This window comes from Gavia stellata, chromosome 27, assembly GCF_030936135.1.
Source record: "Gavia stellata isolate bGavSte3 chromosome 27, bGavSte3.hap2, whole genome shotgun sequence".
Taxonomy (NCBI): domain Eukaryota; kingdom Metazoa; phylum Chordata; class Aves; order Gaviiformes; family Gaviidae; genus Gavia; species Gavia stellata.
In genome coordinates, this window is record NC_082620.1 from 1,413,636 (window position 1) to 1,430,069 (window position 16,434).

The following is a 16,434-nucleotide window of genomic DNA, read 5'->3' on the forward strand; positions in this document are numbered from 1 at the left end:
GCAGCTTCGCTTTGGGGCAGGGAGAAGGAGATATTTAGGCTGGAGAGAAGGGGGAGGATGTGCACCCCGGCTCCTCACTGAACCCCAGCGGCATTAACCCTGTGGCGGGGCACGTTCACGGCTTCAACCATGAATTATCCGTCCCCACGCTCCGGGCCCCGTTTATCCCTGGATCTGGGAGATATTCCCAGTCTAGACAAGGAATAAACAGCCACAGGGCCAGCCCCCAGCGGCACCCACCTTCCCCGTTAACCCTGCCTCGCCTTTTGGGATCAAAGGGGGGGATTTTGCGGGGATATTGGGGATGGGGCAGTCATTGGCGGGGGGGGAGGACTTTAGGATTTTGGGGGGTTCCCCCCCACCCCCAGTAATCACCGAAGTGGCTCGGCCACGGCTGCGCCGCGGTGTAAACCCGGGTCCCAAAGAGGGGGCACCATGGAGCCCTAAAATTGGGAAGCCACGGCGGGGTGGGGGGGACACACAGTGACACCCCCCCCGTAGCTTTTTGGCCGGGGAAGCTCCAATTTCAAAGCATTTTGGTAACCGCGAGGGGCTGGCACGGGGACAAGGGGATGACACCCCCCCCCCCGCCAGCCCCCTGAACCGCAGCTACAACTGCAATGAGTTGGCCAGTCCTCATGGCCCCCCCTGGGGTTTGCCTGGCTGGGGGGGGGGGTGTAGATGGCTGCGTGTGCCCCCCGAAACTGCCTTTCCTCAGCTTTTATTTCAATTTCATCACCCTTTTTTTTTTTTTTTTGAAGAAGACAACCTTTTTTTCCCTATTTGCGCCAGGACGCCGCCAAGTCACGTGAGACGAGGACGCCCGGCCGGGATTTGGCTGCCAGGCGTGCGTTGGTGCCGGGGGGGACGCACCCCCAGGCCTGACCTTTGCCCCATATCCCTTCCTAAATTGGGGGGCGGCTTCGGACTGGGGTGGGGGGGTTGGTTTGCAGGAGGCGGCGCTCGCTCCCCCCTTTTTTTTCCCCGCAGTGGGGGGGGAAGGTGGAGCCTGGGGCCATCCCCACAGGCAGGTGCCGCATGGCGGCAGGCGCTGGGGCCCTCGCACCCTTCCCCGGGCCCCCCTCCGCCTCCCTGCATGAATTCCCTTATCCCCCCCAAAACAGACCCCGCGTCGCAGGGGGTTCCCCAACCGGGGGGGTTCCGCCGGCCATCGATTTGGTGCTGGGAGCGACGGCCGGTTGCTTGGCCTGCGTCCTCACCAACCCACTGGAGGTGGTCAAGACGCGACTGCAGCTGCAGGGCGAGTTGCAGCCCCCCGGGACCTACCCCCGGCCCTACCGGGGGGTGCTGCGGGCGGTGGGGGCCGTGTGCCGGGCCGACGGGCTGCGGGGGCTGCAGAAGGGCCTGGCCGCCGGCCTCCTCTACCAGGGGCTGATGAACGGCGTCCGGTTCTATTGCTATTCCCATGCCGAGGACGCCGGCTGGACCGGGTATCCCGGTGGTACCGTGGCCGCCGGGGCCGTGGCCGGGGCGGTGGGAGCCTTCGTGGGCAGCCCCGCGTACCTGGTGAGTGCCGCTCTGCCCCAGAAGCCCTCGCATCGGGGGGTGGGGGCGGAGGAGGGGGGGGGGTGTTTCGGGGACTCCCCCAAAAAAGATTTGGCCACCCTGGAGCTGGCTGCATCCTATAAACGCCGGCTCGGTGCGTCCCTTCTCCCCCGCTTTGCTTCACCCCCCAAAAATGTGGGGCTGCTTTGTGCACGCTCTTCCCCCCGCTTTCTCCCCCAAATCCCCCCCTCCCGGAAATCCGAGCGGAGAACTCCCTCATAAGGAAATTGGGGTGGTTTCCCCTCCCCCCTTTTTAGGGGGTCTCTCCGGTTTTTGGGGTTGCAGAGCTCAAAGGGGGGTTGCAGTGCTCAAAGGGGGGGGGGGTGCAGCGGGCGTTTGCAGGGTTCCCTTGCCCTGGGGTGGGAGTAGTGAAAAAAAAAAATGGGGTTCAAAGTCTAGAGACGCCACTTGGCAACACATCCGGGCACCCCACATCTGCCGGAGGGGCTTAAAACACCCCAAAAAAACCGCTAAGAAGAGATGAGGGGAACCACAGCCTGTCCCAGTGGGGGCTTGGGGGGGTTTCGTCACCCGGCGTTGTTCCCCCCCCAGGTCAAGACCCACCTCCAAGCCCAGACGCTGGCGGCCGTGGCCGTGGGCCACCAGCACAACCACGAGGTGAGCGGGAATGGTGGTGGGGGGGGGACACGATTCGGTAGCACCTTGGCCGTGCACACGCTGGGGCCCGGCGGGGACGCTGCTATTTTGGCCAGTGGGTATTTAAAGCCGCTGTTTGGCAGCTCGGCCCCCTATAGATGCTATAAATAACGGCGCGAGGACGGGGAGGGGGTGACGGGGACGCGGAGCCGTGACATTGGATCCGGACACCCATCGGTGTCACCTGTCCGGAGCCACCATGGCTTCGTGCCACCGATGAGCAGTGGGGTTTTGCACGCTGGGGTGGGTAATTTTGCCGGGGTGGGATGCACCGTTCCCGTTTTTCCCGAATTTCCTCTCTTCCCCAGAGCATCTCCGGGGCTTTCGAGAGCATCTACAAGCAGCACGGGGTGGCGGGGCTGTGGCGAGGGGTGACGGGCGCCGTGCCCCGCGTGGCAGTGGGCTCGGCCGCGCAGCTCGCCACCTTCGCCTCCGCCAAGGACTGGGTCTGCGAGCGCCAGGTGAGGGGGAACGCGTGCCGGATCCTGCCGTTGCCAGCTCCCCCCACTCCCCATTTTGTCGGGGAAGAACTGACGGCCGGCGCTTCCCGCAGTGGTTCGGGGAGGGCAGCTGGGCCGCGGTGCTGGCGGGGGGCATGGTGAGCGGTGTGGCCGTGGCGGTGACGATGACGCCCTTCGACGTGGTCAGTACCCGTCTCTACAACCAGCCGGTGGACGCCGACGGCACGGTAAGGCCATTCGGCAAAAGACTCGGGGGGGGACACACGACTTTTCCCAGGATTGCATTAGCAGGGGTGCGCAGCCGGCTCCTCTCTCCCCAGGGCAAGCTCTACCGGGGTTTTTTGGATTGCATCCTGCAAATCTCCAGCAAAGAGGGGCTGCTGGGCTTGTACAAGGGCATCGGCGCCGTCTACCTCCGCCTCGGCCCCCACACCGTCCTCAGCCTCTTCTTTTGGGACGAGCTCAGGAAGATGGTGCAGCACCAGCAGCCCCCCGGCCCCTAGGATGGGCTCCCGGCCCCACCGCGGCCGTTAATAAAGGGGTTTTTCTATTTTTGGCGTCATTTTGGGGTCTTTGGGGTGGTGCAAATTGGGGGGGGGGGGGTGTTCATGCCCTGCAAAGCCAGGACGTGAAACGCCGCCATGCGTCGGGCTGGAGAGGATAGCGGTGATGGCGGGGCGGGGGGGATTAAAGATGCTGGTGGTCCCCAAGCCCCACCATGTGCATCCCATCACTGCATCCTCTCGCCACCCTAATTTTCCCCTCCACGGGGCAGCTGGAGCCCCGGCCAGAGGAGCTGAGCTCCAGCTGCTGTCGCTTGCCCCGGCAATGATTTACTAGCCATGGGGGGCCGCTCCCAGCCTCCGCCCCGCGGACCTTGGAGCCAGGGCCTGGCTACGCCGTGGCTCCTCTCCACCGAAAATGTTTTCTCTGGGGTCCTGGCTGCCGGCGTTGCCTGGGCTGGCGTGGGGCTGGGCGCTGCTGGATGCGCTCCTGCAAGGTGAGAGCCCCCGGGACTGGCATGGGGACGGCTTGGGGACAGCCCGGGGGACACCGGTGACCCGCTGCTGCCTTTTCCCCACAGGGTTGGTGGGTGCCTGCGCCGTCTCGGTGCTCTGCAGCCTCCTGAAGGTTTATCTCTACATCCAGTGCCTGAAGTAAGCACTGGCCCTTCTTTCCCCCGGGGGATTTGTTTTGGGAAGCCGCTTTTGGGATCTGCTTTTGGGATCCACTGGGGGGGGGTGGCTCTCAGCACCCATGGGTGCTGGTGGTGGCCTGAGCAGGGCAGGGGCTGCACCCTCCTCTCCCCGCTGCAAAGCACGGGGGTGTGTCTCCAGGGCTGTCACCCTTTTTTGGGGTGGTGGAGGAGGAAGGGGACATCCCGCCCGGCTCAGCGTCCCCCCCGCTGTCCCCAGTGACCCGGAGAGGCAGGTGGAGAAGGAGGCGATCCGGGCGCAGTGGTGGGTGCTGGAGCCGCTGCACGTGGTGGTGCTGACGGGCGTGCTGGCACTGGTGGGGTCCCGCGTGGCTGCGCTGGTGGTGCTGGAGTTCTCCCTGCGCGCCGTCTCCACCGTCCTCTCCCTTGGCAAGGTGAGATGGGACGGGGGAAACTGAGGCACGGTGGGGCGGTGGCACGGAGGGAGCTGTGCAGTTGTGCATCCCTTGCAGATTTACAAGGGAAATGCTTTGCAACCATGCATCCCCTTGCAGATTCGCAACAACTATGGGGGCTACAGGGGCTGCAGCATGGAGAAAACCATGCATCACTCTACAACCATGCATCCCCTTGCTGCTTGCAACACCCATGGGGTTATGGGGGGGCTGCAGCATGGAGAGAACCATGCATCACTTTGCAGCCGTGCATTCCCTCCCTGCTTTGCAACACCCGTGGGGAGGAGAGGGGAGACGGCTTGGAGAAGACCACGCATGGCTTTGCAACCGTGCATCCTCTCGCTGTGTGCAACACCTGTGGGGTTACGGGGGGCTGCAGCATGGAGAAAATAATTCGTTGCTTCGCAACTGTGCGTCCCTTTGCAGCTTTGCAACACCTGCAGGGAGCATGAGGGCTGTGGCATGCCCAAAATAATGCATCCTCCCGCTGCTTGCAGCACGTGTGGGGCATGTGAGAGCCGTGGCATCGAGGAGCCTATGCATCCCCCCTGCTGCTCCGCAACCTCTGCAGGGAGGATGAGGATGGCTGGCTTGGAGAAACCCATGCATCGCTTTGCATGCATGCATGCCTTTGCAACCGTGCAGCCCCTTGCTGCTTGCAAGACCCATGGGGGTGCGGCATGGAGGAAGCCATGCCTCGCTTTGCAGCTGTGCAACCCCTCGCTGCTTTGCAACCTCCGTAGCGGCTGACGGTGCCATCCCGCTCTCGCAGGGCGCCCACAGCAGCCAGCTCTACCTGCTGTGCCAGTACTCGCTGGGCTGCGGGGTGTCCTGCGGCCTCAGCTTCTTGCTGGAAGGGGCTCCCCACGGGACCTGCAACCTGGCGCTGGCGGCAGGGCTGGCAGGGCTGCTGGCCGCCTACGCCCGGCGCCTGGCTCGTCACGTCTGCACCCTCTACGAGCTGCACAGCCGAGCGCGTTACTGCGGCGTCTGCATCCTCCTCCTCGCCGCCGGTCATGGCATCCCCCAGCTGCTCCGGAATGCTTTGGCCATCACCTTCGCCGTGGCTGACCTGACTGCCGTGGCGCTCATCAACCGGGATTTCCTCTCCACGGCGGAGGCCGTCCGCTTCTGGACACCGCTCACCATCTGCTACACGCTGCTGGTCATCTACATGCAAGGTGAAAAGGGGACCGACCCACCCAGTTATGGGTTTTTTTTGGGGTGAGGGGGGTATGTCCCAGTATGGGACATCCTGGGGGTCTACGGGGGCACAGGGGACCACCTGGGGCTGCATAGGGGGTATATGGGGCAGTATAGGGCATCCTGGGGCTGTATGGGGGCATAGTGGGCATCCTGGGGCTGTATGGGGGCATAGTGGGCATCCTGGGGCTGTATGGAGCTGTATGGGGCGTCCTGGGAGTATATGGGGCAGTATGGAGCATCCTGGGGCAGTATGCACAGGACTATCCTGCGTGTATATAGAACTGTATGGGACATCCTGGGGCTTTATGGGAGCATAGTGGGCAGCCTGGGGCTGTATGGAACTGTATGGGACATCCTGGGGCTGTATAGGGGCACAGGGAGCACCCTGGGGACACACGGGGCCACCTTGGGGTGCATAGGGGCACATGGGGTATTCTGGGGGTGCATGGAACTGTATGGGACATCCTGAGGCTGTATAGGGGCACAGGGAGCATCCCGGGGACACACGGGGCCACCTTGGGGTGCATAGGGGCACATGGGGTATTCTGGGGGTGCATGGAACTGTATGGGACATCCTGAGGCTGTATAGGGGCACAGGGAGCACCCTGGGGGCATACGGGGCCACCTTGGGGTGCATAGGGGCACATGGGGTATTCTGGGGGTGCATGGAACTGTATGGGACATCCTGGGGCTGTATAGGGGCACAGGGAGCATCCCGGGGACACACGGGGCATCCTGGGAGTATATGCAAAGCCACCCTGTAGCATCCCCGAAATGCACGGTGCTCCCCGGTCGTGGGGCTGGGGAGGGGATAGGACACCCACCGTGGTGGTGGCCACCCCAACACCGCGTCCTTACAGAGGAGCCGCGGCAGAGCGCCGGCGGGCGGGCGGTTTACCAGACGGTGGTGGTACGGATGGGCGGCCTCTTCATCCTCCTCCTCACCGTCGGCCGTTGGAGCGATGTCCTCCACGTCCTCGTCTCGCTGTTGGGAGAGCTCTGGTGCCTGCTCCGCGCTGGCGTCATGCTGGAGGCATGCTGGCGGCAGGTGAGATGGGGGTCACCTCCCTGCCACGATGCCGGGGTGAGGGGCTGGCAGCAGCGCTGAGGCCACGGTGAGGGGCCTTTCTGCTTCTCTTCTTCCATCTCCCGTAGGATTTCACCCAGCAGCCTCGGCTGGATAGGCGGTTGGGATCAGGATTGGGATCGGAGGAGACGTCCTGATAAGCCGCGGGATGTAACCGGCATCAGAAACTCAGGGTGGCTTCGCCCGGCTCCCCGAAACACGAGCACCCCTCAAATCCTCCCTGTTGCAGATACCCCATGGGGACGAAGCAAAAAAGGGCTCCTGGAAGGTGCTTGACCCCATCCCACAGTGTGGGAGGCTGCGGGGAGGCTCACGCGGCCCCGGGTTTTTGGGGGACCCCGCGAGGCTGTGGCAGTGCTGGGGTTTTGCTCCCTGGTCCCGCCGGGGACGCAGGATGCTGATGGATGTCCCCGTCCTCAGTGGCTGCAGGGCCGCACCGTTGCAGTGCAAGGGCATCAGGGGGCTTATAAATCCCAGAAAATAAAGTTTTTTCCAGCAAAATCTGTGGGCAGAGCAAGCTGGGATTCCATCGTGCTGGAGAGGGGCTTGGGAACGGCTGCGGTGCAGCTTTTTGAAGGAGGTGGGCGATGCGGTTTCTCCCTGGTAAGGGAAACTGAGGCACAGAGGGGGTGACCCTCCAGCTGAGAGGTGCCCCCGTGCCTCAGTTTCCCCACCCGGCTTGCAGCCGGTTGTGCCGTGCTGTGGGGCACCAGACCCTGCGCAGTTGGGGTGCAGGATTTGGAGAGGGAGGGAGGCCCCAGCAGCGGCTGCTTCCCTGGGCAGGACCCCCCTCCCTGGCCCCAAGGCAGGGAACAGGAGAGGGGCTGGGGCAGTACGGGGCATCCTGGGGCTGTATGGGGCAGTACGGGGCATCCTGGGGCTGTATGGGGGCTTAGGGGGCCACCTGGGGCTGTATAGGGGCACATGGGCATCCTGGGGGTGTATGGGGTGGTACCTGGGACAACCTAGGGGTGTTGGGGCATCCAGGGCTGTACGGGGCACCCTGGGGACATGGGGCACCCTGTGGGTGCCTGGGGCTATCGGGGGGTCCATAGGACAACCTGGGGGGGAGGCATGGGTCATCCCAGAGCACATAGGGGCACCCGAGGGGCCGTGGGGCAGCCAGAGGGCTCAGGGGGCACCCTGAGGACATAGGGGCACCCTTGGGTCCATAAGGCACCCTGAGGTCCCATGGAGAACCCCGGGGTGCATGAGGCAGTCAGAGGGGCTCACGGGGCACCCCAGGGTGCATAGGGCATCCTAAGGACCTATGGGGCACCCCAGGGTGCATGGGGCACCCTAAGGACATGTGCACCCCCCCCGCCCCGCCCGGAGCCGTGGGGCAGGCAGGGGGGAGGAGGAAGGGAGGAGGAGGAGGAGGAGGAGGAGGGAGGGAGGAAGGGGCGGTGATGCCGGGCGGCTCTGCCTCCCCGCTGCCCCCGCCGTGCCGGGCAGGGCGCGCCCGCGGAGCGCACGGAGGGACCCGCACCGGCTCCCCAGGTAGGGGACAGGGCCACCCCCCCGAGGGGCAGGCGGGGCTGCAGGGCCACCCCCGGGCAGGCGACAGCCCCCCCGGGTAGGGGACACCCCCCCCCCCCCCCCCCAAGGTAGGACCCCGCCAGGTAGGGGACAGGGGCCACCCGCAGGTAGGGGACACCCCCAGGTATGGGAGTGGGGACACCCCCAGGTAGGGGACAGGGGTCACCCTAAGATGGGACACGGGACCCCCCCCCGAGTAATGGGGTAAAGACCGCAGAGCTGTCCTGGGACGGGACAAGGGGACCAAGAGCCACACCTAGGTAGGGGACAGGGGACACCCCCAGGTATGGGATTGGGGACATCCCCAGGTAGGGGAGGGGGGGCTCTCAAGTTGCAGGGACACGGCGGGGCCATCGCCACTTAGGGGACAGGGCACCCCCGGGTGGGGTACAGAGGGTTGCGGGGCTACCCGGTGGGGGACAGGGGATTGGGGGGGGGGGGGGGGCTGCAAGGCCACCCCCCTGGTAAGGGACAAGGGGACGGCTGGGCCACTTGGGGAAGGGACAAGGGGACACCAAGGGCTGTGTGTCCCCCACGCTGTCCCTTCTCCCTTGGGCATCCTCAAAGCGCCCTCCAAGGGGTCCCCAGGGCAGGGGATGGAGTTGGGGGACGGCTGTAGGAGGGCCATGTCCCATCCCAATTTTGGGGGGTGTGGAGGGTGCCCCGTAAGTGGCCCTGTCCCCGTTGGTCCCACCTGGGCTCCCACCCCAGGAGATTTTGGGGGGTAATGCTTGCAGCAAACAGGGGGGAGCCCTGCCCAATGTGGCCTCGGCCATCCCGAAACAGGACAGAGCTACGTGGGGGGGACCCCATAAAAAGAAAAAAGGGGGGAGGGTGAACCCCGTTAATGCACTCCTCAAGCCTTGACCACCCCGATGGCCCCCGGCTGGGGGGGATCCGGGGGGTGCCGCCATGGGGCCGCCGGGATCCCGTCAGCCCCAGCACAAAGAGGAATGCGACGAGCACATGGTTCCCATTAGCCCCGGAGATTTTTTTTTTTTCTTTTTCGGGTTGTTTTTTTATGATTATTACTTTTGTTTTCCCCCCTATTTTCTGCAGCTCAGCTGGGGAGGAGGAAAAGCGGTGGCTCCCGCGGGCGAGGATTTGAGCGGCCGGGCAAAGGCTGGCAGCGCCGGAGCCCGTTTGGGGTTTCGCCGGCGGGGAGGGAGGGAAGGAGGGAGCGAAGCTGCCCGGGGATTTTTCCTTTTTAATCCCTTCCCCTACTTGAGTCAGAGGCTGAAGTCACCGGCGTGCACATCCCGAAGCTTTTCCCCTGCCACGGGGGGACCGGCTGCCCCCCAAAAGGATGCACTGATGTCTGTGAGTGGGATTTTGGGGCAGTGAAACTGCCTCGTGCCGGGGCATGAGACCGGGCAACTCATCACACAGGTATTTTTCAGGCCACCAATTCATTTTGGGGATGAATCCTGCTTCACCGGTGCAGCGCCCTGGCTAAAGCCTTGGGGTTCCTCCCCCCTCCCAACCATCCCATTTGGAAGGGGAAGCTTCACTCCAGCTGCTTTTCCCGTTGGGAAGCTGAATAAACAGCCCTTTTCCTTCCCGAGCAGGGTTTATCGGGGTCGGGCGCATCCTGCCTCCGTCGCTGGGCGATGCTCAGGGGCCGTTTCGGTGACGGGGACGCAGCTATTCACGGCATCGTACCTCGGTTTCCCCATCTGCAAAAATAAAGGGGGGGTGCCCCGAGCTGGGAGAGATTAGCAGGGAAATGGGGGTAAGTGGGGAGGGAACGGGAACTAGAAACACTCAAAAAAAAAGGGTTTGCAAAAGCAGATCCTGTTGCAATCCCATTTTTAAAAGGAAAGGTGGGTTTTCCTGCTGCCCACAGGGATTTAATCCCAGGTGGGGGCAATAACAGAAAATAAAGGGGGCTAAAATGCTTACAAGAGGGCTGGGTTTGGCCTCAGAGGCACGAAAATGGGTGATTTCAGCTGCTGCTTTGCTGGGACCCTTTACCCTGTGTCCTCCCAGGCGCAAGACCATTTATTGCCATGACGTGGGATGGGGACGCTCATTCCTTCTCCCTTTCCGGGAGGAAGGCGGGTTGAGGCCGAAGGGCAGCACGGCTGCGGGAGCTGCCTGTGCACCCGCATTTTTCGCTCCCTTTTATTTTCCCCAAAATCAAACCCAGGTCTGTCCCTTCTGCGGCTTCAGCGATGCTGCCGGGGAAAGCGGAGAAGAGGATCGCTTCATCAGTCTTCATCACCCTGGTGCCACCGCGGAGGGAGGCGGCCACCAAGGAGCAAACCCAAAGGGAGCTGCAGCCGGATGGTGCTGAGGTCCCCGGCACCCGTCGTCCCCGGACCCCACCGCTGCAGCCCCCCGTGTTGCCCAATGGAGGTGAGAGGTGTCCGTGGGGGGGCTGCACGTGGTGCCAGGAGGATGGTGATGGTGCTGAGGATGCTGCGGAGATGCTTTGCTAAAGGATGCCTGTGCAGGCAGGAGGGGATGTGGGTTTTTTTGGGGGGGTTATTCCCCAAATCCCTGCACCCACCCCGGGATGGATCCGGCTGCCGGGGAAGGGCTGTGTTTGCTCTCCGTTGCTGGGCGCTTATCAGCGCTGTTTGTCCCCTCTGGCTGGGACGGCGTTTGCTTTTGGGGCAGGTCGATGAGCGCTGCTGCAAAGCTGTCGGGGCGTTATTGTGACAGGGTGTTATTGGACATTATTGCCCCCCCTAAACCCACCGTGTCCGGCTTTCGCCACAGAAATCCGCCCAGGGAACCCAGTGCCTTTGTCCCCGCCAGTCCTTGTCCTCTCCGAAGCGCCCCAGCCCTTGTCTGCGGAGGCGCTGGGTCCAGCGCTGCAGCAACTGGATCTGGCAGCACCCGCTGCCCTCCAGGTGAGGACAATGGGGTGCAATCACCCCAGTGCCTCAGTTTCCCCACCTGCAAGAGCATAAACGTAACATGCCTTCTCCTTCCCCTGCTCACCAGGCCCCTTCCGCCTTCCCTGCCGAATTGAGGCCACCCAAATTTTGCCAGGAGCAAGCAGGCAAGCCACGGTGGCAGGATGCAAATGGGCACCCAGAGAGGGATGGCTCCAGAGGTAAGTGCAGCTGCACAGTGCAGGCTCGTCCCCAGCTGGGGAAACTGAGGCACGCAGCACCGAACCCCTCTCCCTTCTTTCCACAGACATCTGCGCCTTTTGCCACAAAGCAGTGGGGCCGCGGGAGCCGACAGTGGAGGCGATGCGGAAGCAGTACCATGCTGACTGCTTCACCTGCCGGACGTGCCACCGGCTCCTGGCCGGTCAGCGCTACTACCAAAAAGACGGGCGCCCCACGTGCGACGCCTGCTACCAGGTACCCATCCTCCCTCGGGGACAACCAGCACCCTCGGGGGGGGTGGCAGGAGATGCAGTCCCTTGGAGGGGGAGCTGGCATCTCATAGCGTGTGCCCCCCAAACCCCAGGCCACGCTGGAGAAATGCGCCAAGTGCCAGGGGCTGATCACAGAGCGCATCGTCCGTGCCCTGGGCAAGGGCTACCACCCCGGCTGCTTCTCCTGTGCCGCCTGCGGCCGGGCCATCGGTGCCGAGAGCTTCGCCGTGGATGAACACAATGAGGTGTACTGCGTGGCCGACTTCTACAGGTTGGGGAGCACGGAAACAGGGGAGCATCCCCCACGTTGGGGGGGTCTGGCTCATCCCTGTCACCCCACAGGGCTCATGCCGCCCCGGTTTGCTCCCATCAGGAAATACGCCACGGTTTGCAGCGCCTGCGAGCACCCCATCATCCCCCGTGAGGACAAAGACACCTACAAGATCGAGTGCCTGGGACGCAGTTTCCATGAGAGCTGCTACCGCTGCGAGGTACAGCCCTGACGGGCCCCCAAAAGCCGAGGGGTTTGGCACTGAGCCTTTGCTAAGCACAGCCACGGGGCTCACGGCGCCTGGAGTTGGTTTTTAGCCACCAGTTTATCTTCCAAGTGACAGGGAGGGGGAAAAATAAATAAACTGGGTGAAAAAGATGTTGCGTTCGGCTAGGAGAGCTTCAGCTTTTCAGGCTTTTGATGTAGTTTATTGCTTTTTCCGGGTGCTGGTGGGTTTTGCAGGAAAGATGGGATGCAACGCAGCATGGGGACCCCTAAAACGTGGCCTCCCTTTTCCCTCTCGCCCCCAGAGCTGCGGGACGCCCCTGTCACCGGAGCCGACAGAGAATGGGTGCTACCCTCTGGACAACCACCTCTTCTGCAAGTCCTGCCATGTCCGCCAGCGAAACGAGTCGTCCTGCTAAAACGCTGGGGCTCAACCTCCGTCTTCCAGCGCTGGACACCAAAAAGGGGGTGCAATCACCGGACTGCACCCTGCGGCCGGCCCCGGGTGCCCGCTGCACCCCCAAATAGCTGCAGGACTGGAGTTTTCGTCACCGAGATGTACCCAGGACTCCGACCCGCTGGGCTGGCCAGGCGGAGAAGCGCAGATACAGTGTCCTGGCATGGCTCTGTGCTCGTTATGAGCGTAAAAAGCCCTGGCAGAGCAGCGGTGGTGGAGGAGCTGAGGTTTTGTTCACTTATTTCTTTTTTTAAACTCCTTTTCCAAGGCCGGTTTGGTTTCCTTGGGTGTTTTTTCTTTCTTCTTGAGCTTCTTTGGGGTTTCACTTAAACATTTCTCTCTGCGGTGATGCAGAGAGCGGGCACTGATTTAGTTAATTGCAGTTAAATAAAACCCCAAGTTTAAAAACCCTCGTTTCTTTTATCCGCCCTGCATTCCAAGCCCATAAAACGCAAGTTTAAAAATAATAAAAAAAGCCACTTTTTAGATTTTACAGGCGTGGCAAGAGTTGGGTCGCTCAGGGCGGTAACGTGGCTGATTTTGGGGTGCAGCGATTTGGTAGATGCCACTGTCGACCGGGGGAGAGCGGAGGGTCGTTTTTTGGGGTGGGATTCGGGATTTTGCAATGTGCTGTGGTGTTGATGAAAGGGTGTTTGGTGGTGGGTTGGTTTGGGGTTTTTTTTGTGGACAGCCTGCGCTGTCTGGGCTCCATCTCAACCAAGTCCCGGAGCCGGCAGAGGGCAGCCGGAGCACAAATTCCCCCATCAGGCAGAAAAACTCCAGCTAAACGCTGTCTCTCCTATATCTGACAGCGCCGAGACGCCTGGAAAGACCGACAGCCCCGTTCTTGCACATTATCCAAGATAATATTGCTCTGTTGTCAGAAGCTTTTTGACCTTCTCTCCATCCAAGCCTCAAACTGGCAGAAATTAGACCATTTCTCTGCGCGTCCGACATCTGTGCAACTGATGCCACCGGTGCTTAGCGGTTTTGTTTGTGAGGGTGTTGCAAACCAGCCGGAGAAAGAGGGGTTTTCTTTTTAACCGAAAGTGCTTAAAAAGCCACAAATCGAGAGCAGAAAATAGCAAGAGCATCTGAGACTATGTGTAATGCTTTCCTGATGGAAAAAAAGGGAGCTGCTAGCAAAAAAAGAAACAACCACCAAACCAGCAGCAACACAGTTCTAGGTCACGTTGTATAATGTCTCTCGGTGCATGCTGTATTTATGAATGAAGGGGTTAATGTATGCACTGGAGTCCGGTGGGCTGATTGATTAATCACACCAACCCCGCAACTATTTCCTGCGGACTCTCCCCATCTACAAAGCCTATTACTCAACGTTCGTTAATGTGCGTCTATGGCTCATCAATCCGGTCATAACTTGCTATAAACTTATTTATAAATAGGATGTTAATGTAAAGTTGTAGTCTGTCCTGGTCTCATAAGTAGGTGGCTTTGGGTCCGGCTGGGTGGGGATCCTGTGTCCCACTGTGGGGAAGTCCCGTGCTCAAAGTCCGCTCTTGCTTTCCAAAGCCTCTCGCCCTGTGGGGAAAACCAGGCACCAAAATGATGCTAAAAAAGTAAAAAGACGTGGGCAGACTTGGCGGTGGCCAAAGGGAGCAGGGAAGGGAAGCCCCGGAGAGCAAAGGGTTGCCCGTTTTTTGGCAGTATGGGTATTTTTCCAAGCGAGGTTTTCAGGGAGGATGGAAATGCTGATGCTGAGCAGCGTTTTGGATGCGTTATCATGCTGCATAGTGGCTTAAACCCCCTGCTCAGCACCCTTGGGTGCTCAGCAAGCTACGCTACCCCACCGCAGAGCTAATGGTGGGAAGGGGTCGGGTATCTCCCCTGCAGAGCAAGCCAGGATGGGCTGTTAGCACCGGGACTGTGGTAATTTTTGGCCGGAGGCAGGCAGGGAAAGGTTTTTATCGACATGAAGCCTAAAGATGCTGAAGGGCAAGGAGAAGGGCAAGATGTAGCTGGAGAGTTTGGTGGCCCGGTGAAGGGACACAGAAGTGGTCAGATTCGGCATATTTTTCCGGGAGCGGAGGATGACAAGGGACAGGGATGGATGGACATGCAGGTAAGACGATAAAAGACTGATTTAAGCCATTTTCTTCTCGGGTAAGGGAAGAAGCATTACAAGCCGAGGCATGGGAAGTGTTGCTAAGCCTGAAAAGCACGGCCCTGCATTTTCCACCGGGAGGATCTCGAGGAATTTCCAGCGCTGGCCGAGCCGTGTAGAGGAGATTTCGCAGGGGTGGGGCTGCGGGAGCTGGGTCCCATTCTGCTGCCAAGCAAGCCTACATCGGCTGCCACGGCTCAGCCCGTCCTTGGGCTCCTTGCCCCATTGCAAGCGCTTTTGCAAGCACCCAGGTTTGCTAGCAAAAAATAAAACAAATACATATCACGCACGGAGTAACGTGAAGCTCCTGCTCTGCGCTGGGAGACCCCCAAAGCCTTGCAGAGCCCCCCAAGACCACCCAGGTATAAAATGCCCTTGAGGTCTCGCTTGTCTCCTTCCAGCGGCAGTGCAAAAGGGCAAAGAGGATCCTACGCCCCCGAATCGCACCGGACAGGCCCTGCCCTTCCCTCTGCTGCTGCAATAAGCCCGTCTTTTCTTGCAATCCCTCTTGGCAAGCCGAGGAAAGGCGGGGAGGGGGGGACGGGACCTGGCTGCCCTCCAAGGAGAAGCAAATGCAAATATTTCTTCACTTCAGGCTGGGTGCGGCCCAGGGATAAAATTTCCCCGGGCTTTCCCAGCGAAGGCTTCCGATACCATACCCAGCTGCGAGCCCAATTTGCTCCCAGGAATATGATGGTGTATCCTATAAAAAAACCCAAAGGTTATCTTTCTTGCAACTCAAGGGCCAGCCCGTTGTTTTAAAAAGAGCTTTTAAATTAAAGGAGGAGCTGACAGGCACGGACGTAGTATTTTTAAATCAGTGGTCAAAGTGTTGCTTTGTAACAAATAAGGCCTTTGTGCAGGTTTTGTTTGCAAGCCGAAGATTTTGGCGCGGCGTGAGGAAAGGAAGCCTGTAAAGGGAAATGGGCTGGAAAGTGCCTTTCCTGGGCATCCCCCCGGTCAGCCATGAGAAATGCAAAAAGCAGAGAGGGAGAGATGAGCTGGATTCCTTGCGTGCCTTCGCTCTGCCATCACCACCTTCAAGGTGCCAGGAAGGAGCCGGCTGCGCGGAGGGAAACGCTGCAGGAGGGGAAACTGAGGCCGAAGCAGCCGCTGGGGCTTTGCTGGCTGGCAAAGGTGCTGGGAGGAGGGTTGGGTGCTTCGTGTTGACAATGTTTGTTGTTTGGTTTGGTTTTCTGTTTTGTTGGTTTTTTTAAATGGGATGGAGAGAGCTGGAGGAAAAATTATGGTTTTTTCCTTTGGTTGACCCGGGTTAATTGCAACCATATCCCAGCCGGCTTGCTGCAGCATTGTCCTTCCCTGCAGAGCGTTCGGACCTGTTTTCTGCACTTTCCCGTCTTCAAGACAACCTAAAAACCTAACATTTCTTAAACAAAAAGTGGTCTCATCCTGCTGGCTAAGGGAAAACCAGCAGGGATCACTCTGGGAGCAGCCCAAGCCCTGAATTTCTCCAGCTTCATTATGCAGCAGAGGTGGGATATATAAAAAAAAAAAAAGCAATATTCTTTTTTTCTGATTTTCCCCACAAAACTGAAACACCCAGCACCACCATTTATTTTTAAAGCATGCCCTGTTTTCGATAACGCGAGGTGAAATCGATGCAGCTGGTTACGCAAGCGTGTTTACCAGGCTGCAAGTGAGACACTGGGTTATTTAAAAAAAAAAAAAAAAAAGGCAAAAAACCCCAAACAAACCACCCTATTTCTGAAAACAGATGCATGGCACATGCCTGCAAGCAGGGCTTTGACATCTTATATCCCAGCTTTCCTTCATCGTATCAGCAGCTATTACAGCATCCCGCAGCCCTGTTTCCTGAAAAGAAACAATTTTGCTCAGACCTGGCTTCAAGCAGCTTACATCTTTATTTTGCT

At 60.2% G+C, this 16,434-nt stretch overlaps 3 protein-coding genes across 3 annotated transcripts; all 3 read left to right on the forward strand.

The window, feature by feature from the left end:
• The first annotated feature begins 1,038 nt into the window (after nucleotides 1-1,038).
• On the forward strand, nucleotides 1,039-3,238 carry SLC25A34 (solute carrier family 25 member 34). Its single transcript, XM_059829963.1, has 5 exons — nucleotides 1,039-1,527; nucleotides 2,119-2,184; nucleotides 2,532-2,684; nucleotides 2,777-2,911; nucleotides 3,005-3,238. The coding sequence occupies exons 1-5, from the start codon at nucleotides 1,039-1,041 to the stop codon at nucleotides 3,185-3,187; spliced, it is 1,026 nt and encodes a 341-aa protein (XP_059685946.1). The 3' UTR covers nucleotides 3,188-3,238.
• Nucleotides 3,239-3,520: 282 nt separating this feature from the next.
• TMEM82 (transmembrane protein 82) lies at nucleotides 3,521-7,073 on the forward strand. The gene is made up of 6 exons (XM_059829965.1): nucleotides 3,521-3,684; nucleotides 3,769-3,841; nucleotides 4,100-4,274; nucleotides 5,068-5,476; nucleotides 6,362-6,549; nucleotides 6,657-7,073. The coding sequence occupies exons 1-6, from the start codon at nucleotides 3,606-3,608 to the stop codon at nucleotides 6,723-6,725; spliced, it is 993 nt and encodes a 330-aa protein (XP_059685948.1). The 5' UTR covers nucleotides 3,521-3,605; the 3' UTR covers nucleotides 6,726-7,073.
• Nucleotides 7,074-10,193: 3,120 nt separating this feature from the next.
• On the forward strand, nucleotides 10,194-12,805 carry FBLIM1 (filamin binding LIM protein 1; the record flags this gene model as incomplete). Its single annotated transcript, XM_059830040.1, has 7 exons — nucleotides 10,194-10,485; nucleotides 10,852-10,985; nucleotides 11,080-11,191; nucleotides 11,278-11,447; nucleotides 11,557-11,735; nucleotides 11,838-11,955; nucleotides 12,266-12,805. Coding segments are annotated over 7 exons (1,119 nt in total), but the record flags the coding sequence as incomplete, so codon positions are not given.
• Between the last annotated feature and the right edge of the window lie 3,629 nt (nucleotides 12,806-16,434).

Bases quoted from the DNA above. Each gene is read 5' to 3' on its own strand.
- SLC25A34 (XM_059829963.1), top strand. From the start codon at position 1,039: ATGGCGGCAGGCGCTGGGGCCCTCGCACCCTTCCCCGGGCCCCCCTCC. The intron at 2,685-2,776 runs GTGAGGGGGAAC...CGCTTCCCGCAG, and splicing joins ACTGGGTCTGCGAGCGCCAG to TGGTTCGGGGAGGGCAGCTG. The intron at 2,912-3,004 runs GTAAGGCCATTC...CTCTCTCCCCAG, and splicing joins CGGTGGACGCCGACGGCACG to GGCAAGCTCTACCGGGGTTT.
- TMEM82 (XM_059829965.1), top strand. From the start codon at position 3,606: ATGTTTTCTCTGGGGTCCTGGCTGCCGGCGTTGCCTGGGCTGGCGTGG. The intron at 3,685-3,768 runs GTGAGAGCCCCC...TTTTCCCCACAG, and splicing joins GCTGGATGCGCTCCTGCAAG to GGTTGGTGGGTGCCTGCGCC. The intron at 4,275-5,067 runs GTGAGATGGGAC...CCGCTCTCGCAG, and splicing joins CCGTCCTCTCCCTTGGCAAG to GGCGCCCACAGCAGCCAGCT.